The 22,119-nt window shown below is 38.5% G+C and overlaps 1 protein-coding gene across 2 annotated transcripts in view; it reads left to right on the top strand.

Moving 5' to 3' along the window:
- Positions 1-323: 323 nt before the first annotated feature.
- The window catches only part of spata4 (spermatogenesis associated 4), a 25,140-nt gene continuing 3,344 nt past the window's right edge, over positions 324-22,119 (top strand). The window contains exons 1-5 of one of the 2 annotated variants that reach the window (XM_076889422.1): positions 324-578; positions 1,960-2,089; positions 2,936-3,054; positions 3,275-3,495; positions 10,992-11,131. In XM_076889422.1, the coding sequence (XP_076745537.1) occupies positions 463-578; positions 1,960-2,089; positions 2,936-3,054; positions 3,275-3,495; positions 10,992-11,095 (690 nt within the window). In that variant the 5' untranslated portion in view covers positions 324-462 and the 3' untranslated portion in view covers positions 11,096-11,131. Of the gene's footprint in view, positions 579-1,959; positions 2,090-2,935; positions 3,055-3,274; positions 3,496-4,284; positions 5,827-10,991; positions 11,132-22,119 lie in introns of those variants that run through there. The other variant, XM_004553618.5, reaches the window with a different exon arrangement.

Below are 22,119 nucleotides of genomic sequence, written 5' to 3'. Positions count from 1 at the left end.
GATGGAAATGTGTGTAGCTGAATGGAACTTTCATGCTCTAACATATTATTAACAAGATATTCATGTGCCATTTGATAATATTTTGGCCGTATTTTGATTTTTTATTTCATATATCTGAGTTTAGCTTCAGTATTTCTAATGAATTATTTCAGTTTCATTGTTATATTACATGCAGTTGTGTATGCTCTAGTATTATTTATTGGGTAGCACTATTATTTAAAAGCTTTATACAAATGTTAGCCAAATAAATAAATAACTGAAGAAACAGACCGCTCATCCTCTAGAGGGCAGCACGCCGCTACCGACACGGTTTAGCACCGCAGAGTGCCGTTGTCATAGAAATCTCAACAAAACAGGCCAGGAGCTCGTCAATTAGCCCTCCCTTAAAAAAAAGCAGATCTCGGCTTGATTTATGGAGGTGACTGGTAACAGCGATAGAAAAGTCACTGGTGTGTAGATTTCATGGCTCGGAGCAGCATATGTTTCGCAGAATGTCCCAAGAAAACAGGACTACCAAGAGAAGTAGTCAAGTGGCTGCAAACTCTGGACTTGGCATTTTATCCCAAAAATGTGCGCAGGTACAGAACCTATTTTGTGAATCACAAATACGAATAAAAGAAAAGAAGAAGAATATTTAAAAGAGGATATGTGTAATTTAAAAAAAATATATATATATATTTTTACACGTCTATTTTCCTGCATATTGTTAGAAAAGTATTATGTTGTGTTTTTACTAACCTACTGTTAGCTAGCTAAATTGAATGTAGATACCATTTTTAGATACCATTTAATCTTTTTTCTAACTTAAAAAAACATGTAACTGCAGAATAAAAAAAAAGAAAAAAAAATCACATAAAACTAGGGTGACCAAGTGTCACGCTGTATCTAAGCCTGCACATTTTATATATGCACACGATGTCGCACTTTTTATTAGCTCCTGGACTCTTGTGACTGAAAAAAGGAGATCTGTGGATAACCTCTGAATCCCGAAGATCAGAACAGCAGCTGAACTGTTAGTTCAGCAGAAAAGAGGAATAGAGGAATAAATGAATGCACAATACATACATTCATGATATATATAAATCCACACACACACATACAGTACCCATTACGGCATTGATGTACCCCCTTAGCTGAATTCTACTGATACACATGAACTGGAAGTTAAATTCATACAGTTTGGTAAAGATAGGTTGTTGCAGTGCAATCTTAATTTCATTAGTTGGCTAACAGTGGTTTAGTGCTTCTGCAGCAATCATGGTAACCAGCATGAATGAGAAGGAAACTGAGTGGATGGGACTGTGCAGGCCAGACCTTATGAAGAAAAATGTCTCTTTGAAATTAAAAGGAGGTCATTCATCAGCTTGTAAGTTTTAAAGCATGAGGCTGTTTGAAAATTGTGTAAAAGAGCTGGCTTTGTCAAGCTAAGTGTGTCCAGTGTTGGATGGGCTTAGAGTTGAGCCAATTTAATTGAAGTTTGTCTGGCTATCATTATCTCAGGATTGTGGTGCGTGAGGTGAGTCCTCATAGTAATTCCAGAATATTTTAATTTGTTTAAAATTAAATTAAAGTGATATTTGGTGTCCCTGTATCAATACAATATCACCACACAAAATCTACCTCAATCTACCTCCCCCTCACACCCACCCACCCAATTTCCAGCACACTGTAAACTGTGTTTGTATCAATTTCCTAATTTATATACAGCATATCCAAATTCTGAACTACCATGTGGCCCATTTTCTTCCGTTTCCTCATTTAAACACAAACTTACAATGCATAAAATATGAAGCGAATAACCAACTTAAAAGGAGCAGGATTATGTGAGGTTGATTAAAAAAGAAGGAAAACGCAAGGATAACAATAAATCTGCTATGACAAGGAATAACCAAGTGCTAAGGCAAATTCCACTGGTAGAGCCAGTAAGTGCATATTGTTATTTCTGTATTTCATTTCCAGAGATTTTTCCAGCGGCTACCTTGTGGCACAGATATTTTCTCATTATTACCCCCGAGACTTTTCATTGCACTCATACGACAGAGGAACATCGCTTTCTGCCAAACAGTGGAACTGGAGCCAGATAGAGCGGGTGAGCAGAGCAAAATATTCAAAAATATAATGAGCCACGAAGAAATGCTTTTTTTATTCACTGCAGTTGGCATGTCACTGAAATGCATCTTCCAGCTACAGTTTGGTGTTTAAATAATACAAGTTCAAGTTTCTCTTACTTGTTGCAGGCTACTGCTACTGCAAGTGTCATAAATAAATGTTTTGGTTAATCTGCAATACACCAGGGGCACAGACACACAGACAGCATGGAGCTTTAAATGCATATGTTGAAGCAGGGCTGGACGTGGACTTAAATAGTTGGTACAGTTAAAAGCTAAACTTCAGCTATTAGCAATGGCTCGTGGTCAAAGTTCCTTCTTTATTATGTCCCTTCATCTATTTTCTCACCACGTCAATTTCATCTACCTCCATCTCCCCCTCACTTCTCCACAGCAGGCACTTGCAGCAACAGCGTGCTGTAACTGAAGATTGGTTACTAGTTGTTCCCGGTTCATGGTGGAGCAGCAGCCCCGACAGCTAACATGTTGGTTGTTCTTAATTTCTTTTTATTGTTTTCTTTCAGCTTTTCAGCTTCACCTTTTCACCACTTCTTCCACACAGCAAAGGGGATGGGCTGGTCACATTAAGAGATTGATTGGGCAATCCAGTGTCAGTATTGAAAATAAATGAATGGGCTGTTGTCAGTGCTTGTACAGCTGGTGCACAAAATGCCCAGTATGCCAGATTTACCAGTCCAACCCTGTGTTGAGGTCCCGCTGGGATGTGACATTTTCACTACCCACAGTGCCTGTGTTAACTGAATCGTAAAGTGGTTTCCTTCTCCATTCAAGTGTTTAAATATAATCTACAAAGTTTATTGATTCAGTCTTTAGAGAAGCGGAATCTGTACTTGAAGAAGGAGGCCATTGATGGAACAATCCATTGTAAACCAGGAGCAGCTGAGCTGTTGGTGCTGGAAGTTTACACTATTTTAACTAAAGGGAGGTATGTTGGCAGCTTTATATCTGATGTAATATTCATCTTTAAAAATAAATGTTTGCCTTTTTTGTATATGGAACTACAAATATGTGACGACACGTGCAACTATTAATGCTAATGATGATGAAAAGATCCAGAACAATACTATTGCAACTCTCACAAATATTTGTTTAGCAGTCAAAGCGATGTGAAAGAATCATAACATATATTGTGTTTCCCTTTTAAGAGTCAGTGATGTAGAGGGCCCAGAGCCAGACTTCACCGATGAAGAATACCAGAACCTACTTCCCAGCCTGGCTCGCTCCACAGCTTCAAAAGCCATCAAGAACAACCTGACAGCAACAGAAATCAAGGCTGCGCCTGATATAAGCACAAACCAGAGGAAGGCACAAAACATCCTCCGCAGGCACCACGAGCACAAAGCTGCAGAGAGAATTCTCAACCCTGGTAGGTCATCCATGATTAAGTGGCATTGTATCTCATATTAAGATTCATAAATACAAAGAGCTAAATAGATTATCAGGAGGTGACATATTTCTCGCATATTGCAGTAGGGAAATGCTAATAACTGCATGATTTTCAGTACGGCCAGTTAAGAGTTTACAATCATTACTTTTTTTGTGTTGGAGACAAAATAAGAGAGCAGGGTCAAAACACATGCAAAGGGGAATAAATCAAATTTATTTGTGTAGAAATTTGCTTTTTTTGACAATGCCCTGTTTTGAGTACAGGACGTTTTAAAGTGAAGCCTAAGCGAAGTCCTTAGCTCCCCACAATCTTGTTCCACAAAGCCAGATGGATAAGTGCTCTGACACCTGTTCACCTGAAGGCAATGCCTTAAGTATGCACAAACTCTCTACTTTTGTTTATTTGTTTGTTTATTTTTGCAAAAGTGAGCTGAAGAGAAAATTGATTTTGTAAGAATGTTGAATGCACCAGTTGGCTGCAGTAAATTTAGGAGGTAAATATTGACACATGTCCTTCAGTGGTGGAATAGCTGGGTCTTGGTTGCTTGCAGTGGAAATGTATACCAGGAAACTGTTACATCCAGCTGTTGCCTGCACAGCAGCTGCTTTAAAAACACTGCTTATATACAAGTAGCTATTAAAGTTAATGGGTTTTTTTTAATTTAAGTATTTCTTTCTGTGATGCTGAATAACCTAATGCACAAAACAGAACTAATACACCAGTGTAATTGTAGCTGCACTTTTGACGGATGTGTTTCTGCTGTTCTAGAGCTGTGGTCTTCACCAGCATGGAGCAGAGCTTCTGTTTCCTTTAAGGAAATAAAGGTCCGTCAGCCAGCCAAACATTCATTGGTTAATTATTAAAGATACCGACTGAATAACTGCGCTGTCACTGTTTTATGTGTGAAATGATGAACTCATTTATTTTCAGTTATTCAAAACAAAGTCCTTCTCAAACTATTATACCTCACCAGTATTTACCTGACTGTAATTTGATGTGATTTGATTTGGATGATGCATGACGTAATTTCTTGTTATCGCTTATATAATGGTAAAAGGTCTCTACCATGATATATGCTGTGTCTGTTTCTGCCAGTAGGCGGCAGCATTACATCATACCATTATTTCTTAATGGCCTGTGCAGAGGAGCTGAAGGTGTACCATTTGCATTTTATAAATTTATGCAGTGGTTATACTGAGCTTATAGTGAGCTGCCTTACTGTTCACCATTGTGTTTCACCAGCATAACGAAATGTTATTTTAAAAATAACAGTTGATAATGAATGTTAGATATTACTGAATATTCGCATATTACAAAATTTTCAGACATCACAGCCTCACTGTCTCTCAATCAGTCTCTCATTTTGGGAGAAACCTGAAAAATGCTGATAGAATCTACTCTATGAAGAAATTAGCAGATTCCTTAATTGGTTTGCTAAACACCCAGTCACTGTGGCAGGAAGACATGAAAGCTTTTCCCTTTCATTTTTTTAAATAAAAATAAATGCTCTTGGTTACAAAGCGTGTTTCAGCATTTTTATTGACTGGAGATTTCAATTTTAGAAATACAACGAGCTGAATCACTGTTTTTTCTTTCTTTTTTTTTTTTTTTATAAAAAACTGCTGTTAACTAAAGACCAAAGATGCTTTGGTCTTTTTTTTCCCCTCAATGTCAAAAAAAACCTCTGCCCATAGCAACATAAGTTGAATGTGCTGACACATCTTCATTTAGAGCTGCAACAAAACAAGCTGAACAGTCATGATTGTGCCTAGAAAATAAACACCATATGTTCAGTGTAATGACTCTATGTACCAGTACTCCCTGTATGCAAAAACTTGTCTAAAAGAACACTCTACTATACTGCTATGTTAATGACTTAATATTTCTACCATTACATGCACATTCCTATATTTTCAGTCATAAAGTATCATTTTGCTCAGGGATCTCCCAACAGCATCATACAGTCTATGCAAAATTCATTAACTTAATTCCATGGATAATGATTTTAATAGTCAAGCTTAAACTGGAGATAGAATAATATAATGTGAAATGTTTTCTCCACCCACCCAATATTAAATGTCCTATTATATCAATAGCTGGTGTTTCATTCTATACTTTTTCCCTTTTAAATAAGTTCCTTCATTTTGTGCACGTTATTGAGCGGTTTTGGTTTGTCATATTACATTTTTATTGAACTATTCTGTTTTATTTAAGCTGTTTTGTTATTGGTTTCCTTGAGTGTTTTTATCTGCTATAATTCAAGAATTTTCCAACCCTTGGGATGAATAAAGCTAAACTTGTGCTCACTCATTTGTGCTCACTACCGAATGACTGCTTTTTAATTTTTTATTTAAGTGGCTTTCCTGCCAGACAATGTAAAATTAAACACTGTCATTTCCTACACGTTGTACAGTGCTTAACAAATATATTAGACTTTGTCATAGAAAGAGAAAAAATAATGTTGTTAGGCAAATAGCAAACTGAATTCGTGATTTTTGTTTTTACCCAAATTTGACCCGGACTGCACTGAGAAGTCAGAAATTAATGAAGCATAATATTCAGTCACCAAAACAAATTTTTCGGTTCATGAATACAATTAAATAACTGTAATTTGGCATTTTAATGATAATGTATTAATCTGCTTCCCTTTTTTAAAATAAAAGAGTTAATTTGAAAATTCACAGATAACAGCAATAATTATATTGTAGCAAAATCTAATTTTGATTAAAGATTTTGCACATGTTGGTGGATTAACTATTACATAAAAATAAACAAAGATTTGGGTAATTACCAATAATGCTGTTTTAGGGCACTTGTGGCATAAACGTTAGATTGGGTGGTGGTTTTATAAATCTGAGTATTTGATATGTAAAATACCCAATGTACAGTACTTACAAGAGAGATCATTGGCATTAACTTCAACATCTAGCCATACTAGTCCTAAACAGAGAGTAACGCGTTACTGTAATCTGATTACTTTTTTCAAGTAACGAGTAAAGTAAGGGATTACTATTGCAAAAACGGTAATTAGATTACCGTTACTTTCCCGTAGGAACGCTGCGTTACTGCGTTACTAAAACCGTGATTTTTTGCGAGAATGTCTCACGACCGTGATGTAAGCGAGTGCGCCGTTCGTGACAACAGCTGTGTGCAGATCAACAATGGATCACATATCGATTGTGGGAGAGAGCATGAGCGTGCAGCGTTTAAAGTGTGGAAGTACTGACCTTACTTTGAGTTTGATTCCATAAAAAGTGACAAAAACATTAGCGTCCATCGTGCGTGGGAAGAAAACTTCTTTTTACAGCGAAAAAAACCCCTAAACTTCCGAGCAAGCACCGAGTGCGCAATGACGTAATGGGAAACTCACAGAGAAAGTCGTGGATTCTTCAACTGATCGCGGCACACCTGCACCAGGGTAAACCTCCGCCTACCGTAGTCCTGCTTTACAGGTGAAAATAGAGCAACAGGACCGCTGAGTCTTTGACTTTATTTATTTTCTGCTGTGTTTTACTTGCATCTATTTGAAAGACTGAGTGTAAACACAAAAAATATTTTATTTTATGTGCTGGAATGTGTAGAAAATAGGTTTAAATGTTAAACTAATTTATTCAAGTCAGAGAATGTTGCATATCATTAAATTTTTGCTTGATGCATAAAGTTAAAAGATTAAAACTGATAAAACAAGTTTAAAAAAAGAGACTTTTCCATTTGATTACATTTTGTATGATGGATTATGTAGAAAAAGTAGAATTGGGCTGAAAGATCTATCGCTTTATCACCTCTTCAGGTTGTAAATCGTGTTTTTAAAAAGTAACTAAGTAATTAATTACTTTTGAAAATAAGTAATCAGTAAAGTAACGGGATTACTTTTTTGGGGAAGTAATCAGTAATTATTTACTGATTACTTTTTTCAAGTAACTTGACCAACACTGGTCCTAAATACTTTGTTTTTCCTCTTAGTATATTATAACCAGTCTAAGTTTTTAGTTATAAGTAATACATCCATGACATGGTTGCTGCTGTCGAAGCACGCCGGCTTCACCCGATTCTTTAGATGGCAAGAAGTCAGTCGGAGACGTGAAGTCCAACTTCAACTCTTTATTCAGCAAAGCATATGCATATGGAGATCACACACATCAAACTCTAAGCTGCACAGAGTATGTTCTAAAGTATGATTTAGAGAATGATTTGATGTATGATCTAAGGCATTTCTTCAATAAAGCTATTTTATACCTTTTCATTACACCCCTCCTTGCCAACAGGGAGCAGTCCCCCAGTCAGCCAATCACAACATGTTTATCACTGTCATCCCACCCACATGGCAGTGGAAATTCAGTTGTGCCCTGCACCCTAGTTCTTAACCTTTATTTTTCAACACGTCTCATTTGCTTTATGGTTTTTATCTTTAATTTTAACACTTGTTTCGTGCTCTTCTGTTTCCACTGGCCTACACATAGTTTCACATCCCCAATGTCTAGCAGTTTTTAACTTTTGAGCAACAACATCTATCTTGCACCATGATTGACAAAATAAACCCTTTCCACTGCCCAAACATCATCCACTCCTCCAGAGGATTGTTCACCCCTGAATGTTCATGCATTTCCTTGGATAATGTTCTCAGTCCCTCTCTGGTCACAGGGGCCGTGTTGTCTGGAATGAATGTGCAGCACATGTCTCCAAACATCCCACAGACACCCCCTTTTTCAGCCAACAGCATATCAAGGGCCATCCTATTTTGTACAGCCATCAGAGAGCTAGGAGCCACCTGCTCAGCTAATCCCTCAATTGCATCCGTAGTCAAATTGGCAAGCCTTAACATTAACATCGTAATGGACATAGTTAATCTTATCCACATTTTTAGTTGGTGTGGCTGTAAAGAAAGCTGAAAGGACTGGTATGTTTTCAAAACCTGATGCTACCTGGTATTTATTAGGGACCCCTCTGGGCCCTCCTAAAGCGTCTATATAAGTGGCTGACCCTAAAGTTGGGTCTAAATTCCCCAATGACCTACATGCTAGCACATGGTGTCTACGCCTCTGCGTCAGCGTACCAGCATTAGTGGTCCCCACCTTAACCAGTCTATCCTAGTTAAGGTGAGAAACTGGTGTAATAACACATTACACCAGTTTCTCACTGTGATCTTTGCATTGTCAACAACACGATGTCATAATAACACACTGCTAGTACATACACACAGAAAAGTGGCAACTAAAAGATCTGCATGGGTCAGAAGCTCATGCGAAACTAGGATGTCGCCTTCATCCTCTCCTCCTCCTGTAAAAACATAGATCCCTCCTTTCCACCCTGGCTGGGTGGAGTAAATAGCCTGTATTTGCATCGCACTTTACTTAGTCCCTAAGGACCCCAAAACGCTTTACACTACATCCAGTCATCCACCCATTCACACACTGGTGATGGCAAGCTACATTGTAGCCACAGCTGCCCTGGGGCGCACTGACAGAGGCGAGGCTCCCGGACACTGACACCACCGGGCCCTCTGACCACCAACAGTAGGCAACGGGTGAAGTGTCTTGCCCAAGGACACAACGACTGAGACTGTCTGAGCCGGGGCTCGAACCAGCAACCTTCCGATTACAAAATAAACTGCCAACTCTTGAGCCACGATCGCGAGTAGGTGCAATCTTGGGTGTCAGTGGCAAGTCAGTCAAACTTTTGTCCCCATTGTCAGTCCAGTCAGTCCCCTCATGTTCATTGCTTTTGCTGAGAGTGGAGCCTCCCGCTCCACATACTTAAATCTCCAGTGCCAGCAATATGTCGTCATTTCAAAAAAAGAAATAAGAATTCTTTATGATTTTGGCATGGATTAATTTACTGAATCCTTTTAGACAGAAGGACTTATTGTCTGAATATGTCCCTCATAGGTGACTTTTGATGTCTGATCTAAAGGAGTTCCTCAATAAAGCTATTTTATACCTTTTCACTGCTCAGAAAATATATGAACCTTAGCAAAACACTGTTTTTTGTGTTTATTTTTTATCACAAATGTTATTTTTTCTGGTGCCAAATCTATTCAGATTCACACAGATTAAGATCGCTTTGATGGTCCCAAATCGCCAAGCTCTCAGAGATGCTCACTGTGAAGTACAGCTGAGCTGTAAAGCTAGTGAAAAATAGATGACAGGATGATAAGTGTTTCTGGCTGACTGCCTAGCTTCTCATGTTGTCCAAGAGCCTAGGCTTTTAATAGAGATAGGACAATGGTGTACTGATAGGATCTCCATAGCCTCAACAGACCATTAGCTGCAGATGACCATTAGATTTCTTTTTGCTGTAACAATACATGTGATTTTAATCAGACTGCTGAGCAGCATGGGTCAAGTGCAGTAACAGTTCAAAACAAAGAAACAAAATAATCTATTAAACTGTTTAGGAGCGTTCTGGTGGATGAGTTCTGTAACTTTCTGCTGCTGAGCTGATCTAAATGGGGACTTCATAAGGAACAGAGAACCTTTGAGCTCAGAAAATCTGACTGTGCCTCCACAAAAGATGTGATAATGAATGTTTGCTGTGTTTAGACTACAATGTCCCAAAAATGAACTACTACATGTGCATGGGCGGGGGGCACTGAAGCTAACATTTAAATCATCTATGCCACTTCAGCTTGATGATGGTGTATGATTATGGATCATGTCATTTTCTACTTTCATAAAGGATGATCCAGTGTCCTATGTTAAAGGAGGTATTAAAGGAAGCACTGGAGCGCCATTTCTTAATATTTACAGAATTCGATGAGCTTGTTATCACTGCAGAGCAGATACTACTGGAACATGAAATCTAGCAAGAGCGAAGTTCACTGGAAATGGGAGAAGCCTGAAACAAACTTTAAAGATAAAAAATTACAGCATGAAAACTATAGACATAGTCCATGAGTGTCTGCGGACTACCTTTGAGCTACACCCACTCAAAGCATAAAACAAGCATCAGTCAAAGCTCAGATTTGAGAAAGATAAAGGAGGCTTTTATCTAATGGTTGCAAAACACCAGACCATCCATTCAGCCCTTTCACTGGTTCTTAAGCAAACGTACTTTGTAAACACAGAAAAGGCATATACTGTATCCCTTGGGATGCCCTTTGAGAGGTGCATTGCTGCTATGGGCCACCAGATCCCTGTAAGTGTTTGACTCTGCCAGTTAATGTGGACTGTACCACTGATTATGTCCATAACGTTTATGGACACAATCTGTAGGTTCAGCCAGGGTTTGGGAGATGAGTTGTTGTCTCATTAGGAGGAGATCAAGCATCTTGGAGTTGTATTCAAAAGTGTGGGAAGAACGCAGTGTGTTGTGGCAAAAACAGAGAGTTGAGCCAAAAGGCAAAGGTGAGGATTTAACCTGTGGGTAGTGAACATACGAATGAGACTGCAGATGCAAATGGCAGAAATTGTCAGGAGCCAATTAAGGTAGTCTAGGGATCAACATTATGTTGTCTTTGTTTGCTTGGAATACCTCAGGGACGCTTTGGAAGAGCTTGCAGAGCCAGGGAGTGGAAGGTCTGCACAACTCTACTCCTGTTCCCACTGCTTGGAAGAAAATAAATGCTGGGATGGATGAGTGAAAATATGACATTTAAGCGAACTCCACATCTATGATAGTACGTATCATTGTCTGCAATTGTTCAACCTCTTTCTGTAACTGTTAATGGTTGGTAAAGCCTCCATCCCTTCCTCACTCAGTAGAGCTGAAAGAATGACCTCCTTAATTTTTCAGTGTCTTTTGATTTTCCTCAGCTTGACTAGGCGTGAACACACATCAGCACTTAAGATGGAGAGCACTGTCGCCTGTTGATTTCTGCAGACACTGGCAGACAACCACTGAAATTTAGATTTTCAGTCAGAGCCTCACATTCAGAGGCATTTGTTTATATTAAAAGATCTAAAGTACTAGATACGACTGGTGATATAATATAAATGCCAAATAATAATCGTACTTTAACTACAGGTATTTTCCTTTTTAAAGTTAGATAGGCTACTTTACATTTAAAAGAAAAAAACACCAGCCAGGGTTACAGGGTAATATGTGAATTCTACATCGACTTCTACATCCAGCTTCTCCTACTCAACAATATCTAAGGCCTGGTTGCTATGGCAACTAGCAAGCCCATTCTGGAGAACAACCAGGATGCATTAATAAGCTTAGAGTGAGATTCTTTTCCTCCTTCTGTTGGTCATAAGTGCATGCAGGGGATTTAAAGACTTTTCTGCATGTGTAAAATATGTAAGAAAACAAAATTAGGATAACATACTTTTGAATTCAAATACAAAATGCATTGCATCTGTGACTGGAATCAAAGATGTCAGATAAATAATCTTACAAAGCATTTCTCCTTAAAATGCCCTAAGAAAGTGTTTCACCATCTGCTGATTTTTCCTATCAGCGTTATGGCACCCAGTGTGAAGGAATCTCTTGTGCCGACGGGATGCAGCGGGAGGAGGGAGGTCAGCGCCTCAGGGGGGCTCCACTAACCAGTGGAGATTTATAAGCTACGGATTTCCCCAGAAAAAAGCCCTCCCCCACAGCAAATCTCCCACCCTTAGCCACAGTAGGTTAGTGTGTGGCTATGTTATCCAGGCCAAGGGTGGGGCATTTTGTGTGTCTGTATGCTGGAATGGACACCAATGTGTTAAAAAATTAATTTAAAAAAATTTAGTATATTTTTGTTCTTACAGTATTAATTGTATTTGTATGGCTCAAATGCTATTCAAATGTTTTTATGGACTTTCAGTTTAACCATGTATTAGTCACTGAAGTTCCTGACTTCACAAAACCAGGAGACAAAACTCAAGTTCAACATAGACATACTTTCTATGCAAAGTGCAAACAATATCTCTTAAATGTTCAAATATTTTTCATTAAACTGGAATGCAAATCACTTTAAAGCTCTTCAAATAACATGAACAACCAATATTTATAAGCAGGCATTATACAAAGTTAAGAGCTGGATTAAAAAAATGTTGAGTGGTTGAAAAACCGTGCTCAGAGTATATACGCAATGACCTGATTCAGAAAAGCAAACACATTTCAGCAACTTCCCCTTGTTGAGCTAAGCAGATAATAGTGGTGCTTACATTTAGGATTAGTAAGTGTGGGAAGAAACTAGTGAGAATGCACAATGACATGTTTGTCTTTGACTGTGTTGGACACATACTGAGAATGTACATATTTGGGTGGATGCCGTAGGCATCCACACTATTGAGATCCTGTTTCTCTTTATTCTTTATCCTTTATTATTCTAGTTGCTCCGTTTCTTTGCCGCTTAACTACTCCCTCAGTTTTCAGCCGATTTTTACCATTCAAACTCTAAACTGTTCTGCTATTTCTGCTTTCGACTGCTATATCTTTTGGTACTTATTACTATTATACTTTTTAAAATATTACACTTTTTTCCTTTAATTTGTCCCATTGAAATGAATGGGAAACTTCTACAATTCTGCTAAAACTTGCTTGTCTTTGAAACTTAACTACTTCCTCATACTTTCACCTAGAAACTCCATTCAAACTTTAAAACGTTCTCAGATGATTGGGCTATTCCTGTGTGATTCAGCTTTTTCATATCTGTTACCGTTTTCATGTAATGACTCTTTAAGTTTTCAGTTACAACTTTGTGATTTTTCAGAAAATACATGTGTTGCTATGGTTGCTATGCAATTAACTCCCACTGCACACTCGTCCGTTCTGAATTTTCTCTTCATGTCTGAACAACTCCTTGCTACTCGCTCAATTTCCACTCAACTTCCACAAATTATACATCAAAACGTAGGTATTTTTGCTGGCTTTAAGACAGTGTCACTATAATTATTGTGAGAGTTACGTTTTTTTCACAATTTGCCTCGAAGTGACACATGGTCTAAAAACTCCCCATTCAAAGTCTATGGGGAGGTTGTGAAACTCAGAGCTGAAATACTGAAACTGAAGGCATTTTCAAATCGTCATATCTCCTTAACGAAGCAAAGTTAAGACATGAGGCTTGTCCCTGTATATCTTCAGACACTCCTGACACTCACAATTCAAGAATTATTTTCTCACCTATTACCGTTCTGAGATGAGTTAGACTTGTTTGAGGGGTGGAAATCTGTCCTCCTCTCATTTTTCAAATTCCGAAAATGAAGCCGTTTCTTCTCTCGTCATATCTCCGCGACGGAGATACAAAGAGCTATGTAAATCGCAGTCAAAGTACACCAAAGTCCGCTGATTCACCCAGTGCAAGAATTATGCTTCTATCCCACCTAGTTTTTGAGTTACACGACGTTTTGTAACTCCAAAAAACGGCGTTTTTCGCGTCTCACCGCGATCTAATTCTGACTCCTCATCACCCTTTTTTTCAAAGCGCCCGCCCCCTTAGAGGTGGCGCGATTGGTAATGACACCGCTCTTCAGACCAGAGGTCGTGGGTTCGATTCCACCTTGGCCCACATGTTTTTTTTTTAACTACAAATTTATACACTATCACAGACCGGTAATTCATATTGATAATTTATTACAATTCTGCAAAGTTTAATGATTTTAGCAGCTTTTCTAATATGGACCTCAGATTCTGGTTAACAGTCTATGGCAGAAATACATACAAGTACACAGCCTGATGAAGCAGACAGAAGCAGTACCTCTGATTGGTTCCGCAGTTTCACCTCTTATCAGCACAAATCTCACCCTCTTCTGCTGTTTTCACCTCTTTTCTGCTAATTTGAGCTTCTGTTCCACAGTGCACTCAGCCTCTTCTGCTGTTTTCATTAGAATTTTAAGCTTTTCCACCTTTTTTCAGTTACGTGAGAACCAGTTTGGCTCAATGAGTAGCTGAAAAATATCAGCCTCTTCTGCTGTTTTAGCAGGATTTCAGAGTTCAGCTTTTTCACTTGTTTTAAGCACAAATTTCAGTTTCTTTACCTCATTTCACAACAAAGTTCTTCCTCTTCACCTCTTTTCTGCTAATTTGAGCTGCTGCTCCACAGTGCACATTTTCCCTCTCATCATATCTTTGCTTGTGACCAGAACTCATTTGGCTCAGAGGGTAGGGCATCTGTCGTGAGACCCGGTGGCAGAGGTTCGAATCCTACCTGTGACAGCTGCTACACATGTTCACTGCTTGCATGCGCTCTGCTTTCTTGACACTCTCCAGTGTGTCATTACACATACAGCCATCTTCAGCAAGCACTTCTGCTTCTACACTTCTTTTCAACTCGGCTTTTTGCTTCTTTACCTCTTTTCAGCAGAAATTATTCCTCTTCACCTCTTTTCTGCTAATTAGAGCTCCTGCTCCACAGTGCACTTAGCCTCTTCTGCTGTTTTCATTAGAATTTTAAGCTTTTCCACCTTTTTTCAGTTACGTGAGAACCAGTTTGGCTCAGTGAGTAGCTGAAAAATATCAGCCTCTACTACTGTTTTAGCAGGATTTCAGAGTTCAGCTTTTTCACTTGTTTTAAGCACAAATTTCAGTTTCTTTACCTCATTTCACAACAAAGTTCTTCCTCTTCACCTCTTTTCTGCTAATTTGAGCTTCTGCTCCACAGTGCACATTTTCTCTCTCATCATATATTTGCTTGAGACCAGAACTCATTTGGCTCAGAGGGTAGGGCAGCTGCCGTGAGACCCGGGGGCAGAGTTTCGAATCCTACCTGTGACAGTTGCTACACATGTTCCCTGCTTGCATGCGCTCTGCTTTCTTGACACTCTCCAGTGTGTCATTACACATACAGCCATCTTCAGCAAGCACTTCTACACCTCTTTTCAACTCATCTTTTTGCTTCTTTACCTCTTTTCAGCAGAACTTCTTCTGATTCACCTCTTTTCTGCTAAATGTTTAGCCTTTTCACCTCTTATTAGCACAATACTAAGCAGCTTCTGCTAATTTCACCAGAATTGTCAGTCTCTCCACCTCTTCTTTGTAAGAATCAGTTTGGTCCAGTAAGGTGAGACGCCGCCTATAGATCAGAAAGGCCAGGTTCGAATCTCGCTCAGGGCAATGTTTTTTGTTTTTTCAACTTTTTCTGCTTTTTTCAGCAGAAATCTTCAGCGTAAGGCATCCACACAGCATTTTCGCAGGAAATGCAATTTTTTCTAGTATATCTAGTGCTTAAACCTCTGTAAAAGCTATTTACTTAATTGTGTGGATGCTTAAGCATCCACACTATTGAGTTCCTGTTTCTCTTTATTGGGTGGATGCCGTAGGCATCCACACTATTGAGATCCTGTTTCTCTTTATTCTTTATCCTTTATTATTCTAGTTGCTCCGTTTCTTTGCCGCTTAACTACTCCCTCAGTTTTCAGCCGATTTTTACCATTCAAACTCTAAACTGTTCTGCTATTTCTGCTTTCGACTGCTATATCTTTTGGTACTTATTACTATTATACTTTTTAAAATATTACACTTTTTTCCTTTAATTTGTCCCATTGAAATGAATGGGAAACTTCTACAATTCTGCTAAAACTTGCTTGTCTTTGAAACTTAACTACTTCCTCATACTTTCACCTAGAAACTCCATTCAAACTTTAAAACGTTCTCAGATGATTGGGCTATTCCTGTGTGATTCAGCTTTTTCATATCTGTTACCGTTTTCATGTAATGACTCTTTAAGTTTTCAGTTACAACTTTGTGATTTTTCAGAAAATACATGTGTTGCTATGGTTGCTATGCAATTAACTCCCACTGCACACTCGTCCGTTCTGAATTTTCTCTTCATGTCTGAACAACTCCTTGCTACTCGCTCAATTTCCACTCAACTTCCACAAATTATACATCAAAACGTAGGTATTTTTGCTGGCTTTAAGACAGTGTCACTATAATTATTGTGAGAGTTACGTTTTTTTCACAATTTGCCTCGAAGTGACACATGGTCTAAAAACTCCCCATTCAAAGTCTATGGGGAGGTTGTGAAACTCAGAGCTGAAATACTGAAACTGAAGGCATTTTCAAATCGTCATATCTCCTTAACGAAGCAAAGTTAAGACATGAGGCTTGTCCCTGTATATCTTCAGACACTCCTGACACTCACAATTCAAGAATTATTTTCTCACCTATTACCGTTCTGAGATGAGTTAGACTTGTTTGAGGGGTGGAAATCTGTCCTCCTCTCATTTTTCAAATTCCGAAAATGAAGCCGTTTCTTCTCTCGTCATATCTCCGCGACGGAGATACAAAGAGCTATGTAAATCGCAGTCAAAGTACACCAAAGTCCGCTGATTCACCCAGTGCAAGAATTATGCTTCTATCCCACCTAGTTTTTGAGTTACACGACGTTTTGTAACTCCAAAAAACGGCGTTTTTCGCGTCTCACCGCGATCTAATTCTGACTCCTCATCACCCTTTTTTTCAAAGCGCCCGCCCCCTTAGAGGTGGCGCGATTGGTAATGACACCGCTCTTCAGACCAGAGGTCGTGGGTTCGATTCCACCTTGGCCCACATGTTTTTTTTTTTAACTACAAATTTATACACTATCACAGACCGGTAATTCATATTGATAATTTATTACAATTCTGCAAAGTTTAATGATTTTAGCAGCTTTTCTAATATGGACCTCAGATTCTGGTTAACAGTCTATGGCAGAAATACATACAAGTACACAGCCTGATGAAGCAGACAGAAGCAGTACCTCTGATTGGTTCCGCAGTTTCACCTCTTATCAGCACAAATCTCACCCTCTTCTGCTGTTTTCACCTCTTTTCTGCTAATTTGAGCTTCTGTTCCACAGTGCACTCAGCCTCTTCTGCTGTTTTCATTAGAATTTTAAGCTTTTCCACCTTTTTTCAGTTACGTGAGAACCAGTTTGGCTCAATGAGTAGCTGAAAAATATCAGCCTCTTCTGCTGTTTTAGCAGGATTTCAGAGTTCAGCTTTTTCACTTGTTTTAAGCACAAATTTCAGTTTCTTTACCTCATTTCACAACAAAGTTCTTCCTCTTCACCTCTTTTCTGCTAATTTGAGCTGCTGCTCCACAGTGCACATTTTCCCTCTCATCATATCTTTGCTTGTGACCAGAACTCATTTGGCTCAGAGGGTAGGGCATCTGTCGTGAGACCCGGTGGCAGAGGTTCGAATCCTACCTGTGACAGCTGCTACACATGTTCACTGCTTGCATGCGCTCTGCTTTCTTGACACTCTCCAGTGTGTCATTACACATACAGCCATCTTCAGCAAGCACTTCTGCTTCTACACTTCTTTTCAACTCGGCTTTTTGCTTCTTTACCTCTTTTCAGCAGAAATTATTCCTCTTCACCTCTTTTCTGCTAATTAGAGCTCCTGCTCCACAGTGCACTTAGCCTCTTCTGCTGTTTTCATTAGAATTTTAAGCTTTTCCACCTTTTTTCAGTTACGTGAGAACCAGTTTGGCTCAGTGAGTAGCTGAAAAATATCAGCCTCTACTACTGTTTTAGCAGGATTTCAGAGTTCAGCTTTTTCACTTGTTTTAAGCACAAATTTCAGTTTCTTTACCTCATTTCACAACAAAGTTCTTCCTCTTCACCTCTTTTCTGCTAATTTGAGCTTCTGCTCCACAGTGCACATTTTCTCTCTCATCATATATTTGCTTGAGACCAGAACTCATTTGGCTCAGAGGGTAGGGCAGCTGCCGTGAGACCCGGGGGCAGAGTTTCGAATCCTACCTGTGACAGTTGCTACACATGTTCCCTGCTTGCATGCGCTCTGCTTTCTTGACACTCTCCAGTGTGTCATTACACATACAGCCATCTTCAGCAAGCACTTCTACACCTCTTTTCAACTCATCTTTTTGCTTCTTTACCTCTTTTCAGCAGAACTTCTTCTGATTCACCTCTTTTCTGCTAAATGTTTAGCCTTTTCACCTCTTATTAGCACAATACTAAGCAGCTTCTGCTAATTTCACCAGAATTGTCAGTCTCTCCACCTCTTCTTTGTAAGAATCAGTTTGGTCCAGTAAGGTGAGACGCCGCCTATAGATCAGAAAGGCCAGGTTCGAATCTCGCTCAGGGCAATGTTTTTTGTTTTTTCAACTTTTTCTGCTTTTTTCAGCAGAAATCTTCAGCGTAAGGCATCCACACAGCATTTTCGCAGGAAATGCAATTTTTTCTAGTTCTTTATTATTATTCTTAGGACTTCCGTACACTTTTCGCCGTTTAACTACTTCCACAATTTTTGTGCTATTTTCACCGTTCAAACTTTAAACTATTCAGCTATTTTTGCTAATTCCTGCTATATCTTTTGGTATTTTTAACTATTATACTTTTTAAAATATTCCACTTTTTTCCTTTAATTTGTCCCATTGAAATGAATGGGAAACTTCAGCAATTCTGCTAAAATTTGCTTGTTTTTGAAACTTAACTACTTCCTCATATTTTCACCTAGAACAACCATTCAAACTTTAAAATGTTCACAAATTATTGGGCTATTCAGGTATGATTCAGCTTTTTCAAATCTTTTACTGTTTTACTTTTATGCCTCTTAAAGTTTTGAGTTGCAAAATTGTGATTTTACATGTGTTGTTATGGTTGCTATGCTCTTGGCTTCCAGTGTGCCACTGAAGGTTTTGCAATTTTCACTTCATGTCCGAACAACTTCCTGCTACTTGCTCAATTTTCACTCAACTTCCACAAATTATACATCAAAACGTAGGTATTTTTGCTGGCTTTCAGAAAATGTCACCATCATTGTTGTGGGATTTATAGAATTTTTGCAAATCTCCTCAGACTAACACAAGGTCAGAAAACTCTCCATATAAAGTGAATGGAGAGCTTGTTCAAAATCACCGCTGGATTTCTGTAATGAGAGGCATATTCGAATCGTCATATCTCCTTAACGAAGCAAAGTTAAGACATGAGGCTTGTCCCCGAATATCTTCAGACACCCCTGACGCTCACAATTCAAGAATTTCTTTCTCACCTATTACCGTTCTGAAATGAGTTGGACTTGTTTGAGGGTAGGAAATTCGTCCTTCGCTCAGATTTCTTCAGATTTCAAACTGTGGAAATGAACCACTTTTTTCTCTCGTCATAACTTTTTGTTGGATTTCCACAGAGACCTGAAAATTTCCATGATTGTTCACCAAAGCCTGCTGTCTCTTACGGTGAAAGAATGATATCGATACTCCAAATAGATTTCGAGTTAGAAAGCGTTGTTTGAGGGCAAGTCAAGGCAGTTTTTGCTTCGCTCTACTCAGTTATGGTGCATTAGAAGTCAAATATCTTTAATAATTCATATTTTAATGATAAATTGTAAACACTGGAAGATTCCCCCATCTCTTCTGAACAAAACGGTGTAAGAATGACCGCTCTAGCCCCTACGGTTTGGAAATTATGGTCATTTGTTTGAGGGGAGTCCTCACTATGAGAAATAGGCTGCAAAAATCCTGTGCCTCTCTGTGCTGCGTGTGTAAAAAGAGGCACATGTTTTGGCGGGAAAAAGTACACAGGCTCTCTGATTGGTGGATTCAAATTCAGCAGCTCCCAGGCTGACCTAGAAACTTACTTCTCTCTCCTTGTGCATTTTTTTGCAGATTTTTTCATTTAACAAGTATATTTGAGGGACCCTCAGCATGTTCAGCATTTTTTCAGCTGTCCATTTTGCTTTTCCAATTTTTCTGTTTAACTTATTACTATTGTGCTAAATAATACTATTTCTGCTATTTTATAAGATTTGTGCCTAATATAGAATTTCTGCTAAATTACAATATTTCTGCTTTTTATACTATTTGTGCTAAAACATAGTATTTCTACTAAATGTAGTATTTATGCTTAATCATACTATTTCTGCTTTTTATGGGATTTGTGCCTAATATAGTATTTCTGCTTTTTATAGGATTTTTGCTCAAACATAGTATTTCTACTAAATGTAGTGTTTATGCTTAATCATCCTATTTCTGCTTTTTATAGGATTTGTGCTTAATATAGTATTTCTGCTAAATTATAGTATTTCTGCTTTTTATAGTATTTGTGCTAAAACATAGTATTTCTACTAAATGTAGTATTTATGCTTAATCATAGTATTTTTATATATTTCTGCCAGGTCCCCAGGCAGCCAATCCTCTGTGAGGACTGAGAAATTCAAATTTTCAAATCAGGGCGTGCACGGCTTCCCAGCCAATCATATATGTGTCCTGAGGCATGCAAATTTGCATATTGGGGCCTTCATGGCTTCTAAGCCAGCCAATCATATCTGAGGGCTGAGGAATTCAAATCCACAAATCAGGGCCTGCACGGCTTCCCAGCCAGCCAATCATATATGTGGTCTCAGGCATTCATATTTGCATATTGGGGAATTCGTGGCTTCTAAGTCAACAAGTCATCCATGTCATATATCTCTAAAAATTCATATTTTAATGATAAATTGTCAACACTTGAAGATTCCCCCATCTCTTCTGAACAAAACGGTGTAAGAATGACCGCTCTAGCCCCTATGGTTAGGAAATTATGGTCATTTGTTTGAGGGGAATCCTCACTATGTGAAATAAACTGAAAGAAGCAGGTCTATGTCTCTGTGCTGCGTGTGTAAAAAGATGCACCTTTTTTGGCGGGAAAACGTAAACAGCCTCTCTGATTGGTGGATTCAAATTCAGCAGCTCCCAGGCTGACCTAGAAACTTAGTCCTCTCTCCCTGTGTGTGTGTGTGTGTGTATGTGTGTGTGTGTGTGTGTGTGTGTGTTTGTGTGTGTGTTTAGTGGGAGAGAGAGGACCCTGCCCTTATTTGACAGCATGTCATTGTAGGATTTAAATTGAACATAGTTAGACTGGTTGACTGGATTAGAGCCTGTGTTTGTGTGTCCCTCTGTGCATTTGTGTTTCAATAAGTTATTACTATTCTGCTAAATCATAGTATTTCTGGTACTTTTCGGTACTTGTGCTAAATACAGTATTTCTGCTAAATCATACTATTTCTGCTTTTCATAGGATTTATGCCTAATATAGTATTTCTGCTAAATTATAGTATTTCTGCTTTTTATAGGATTTGTGCCTAACATAGTATTTCTGCTAAATTATAGTATTTCTGCTTTTTATAGGATTTGTGCTTAACATAGTATTTCTGCTAAATTATAGTATTTCTGCTTTTTATACTATTTGTTCTAAATTATAGTATTTCTGCTTTTTATAGGATTTGTGCTTAATATAGTATTTCTGCTAAATTATAGTTTTTCTTCTTTTTATAATATTTGTGCTAAAACATAGTATTTCTACTAAATGTAGTATTTATGCTTAATAATAGTATTTCTATATATTTCTGCCAGGTCCCCAGGCAGCCAATCCTCTGTGAGGACTGAGACATTCAAATTTTCAAATCAGGGCCTGCACAGTTTCCCAGCCAATCAAATAAGTGTCCTGAGGCATTCAAATTTGCATATTGGGGCCTTCGTGGCTTCTAAGCCAGCCAATCATATCTGAGGGCTGAGGAATTCAAACCCACAAATCAGGGCCTGCACGGCTTCCCAGCCAGCCAATCACATATGTGGTCTCAGGCATTCAAATTTGCATATTGGGGAATTCGTGGCTTCTAAGTCAACAAGTCATCCATGTCATATATCTCTAAAAATTCATATTTTAATATTAAATTGTCAACACTTGAAGATTCCCCCATCTCTTCTGAACAAAACGGTGTAAGAATGACCGTTCTAGCCCCTACGGTTAGGAAA

Source organism: Maylandia zebra, linkage group LG2 (assembly GCF_041146795.1).
Source record: "Maylandia zebra isolate NMK-2024a linkage group LG2, Mzebra_GT3a, whole genome shotgun sequence".
NCBI lineage: Eukaryota > Metazoa > Chordata > Actinopteri > Cichliformes > Cichlidae > Maylandia > Maylandia zebra.
The sequence above is the reverse complement of the archived record's forward strand: the minus strand, read 5'-3'. Positions and strand labels throughout refer to the sequence as shown.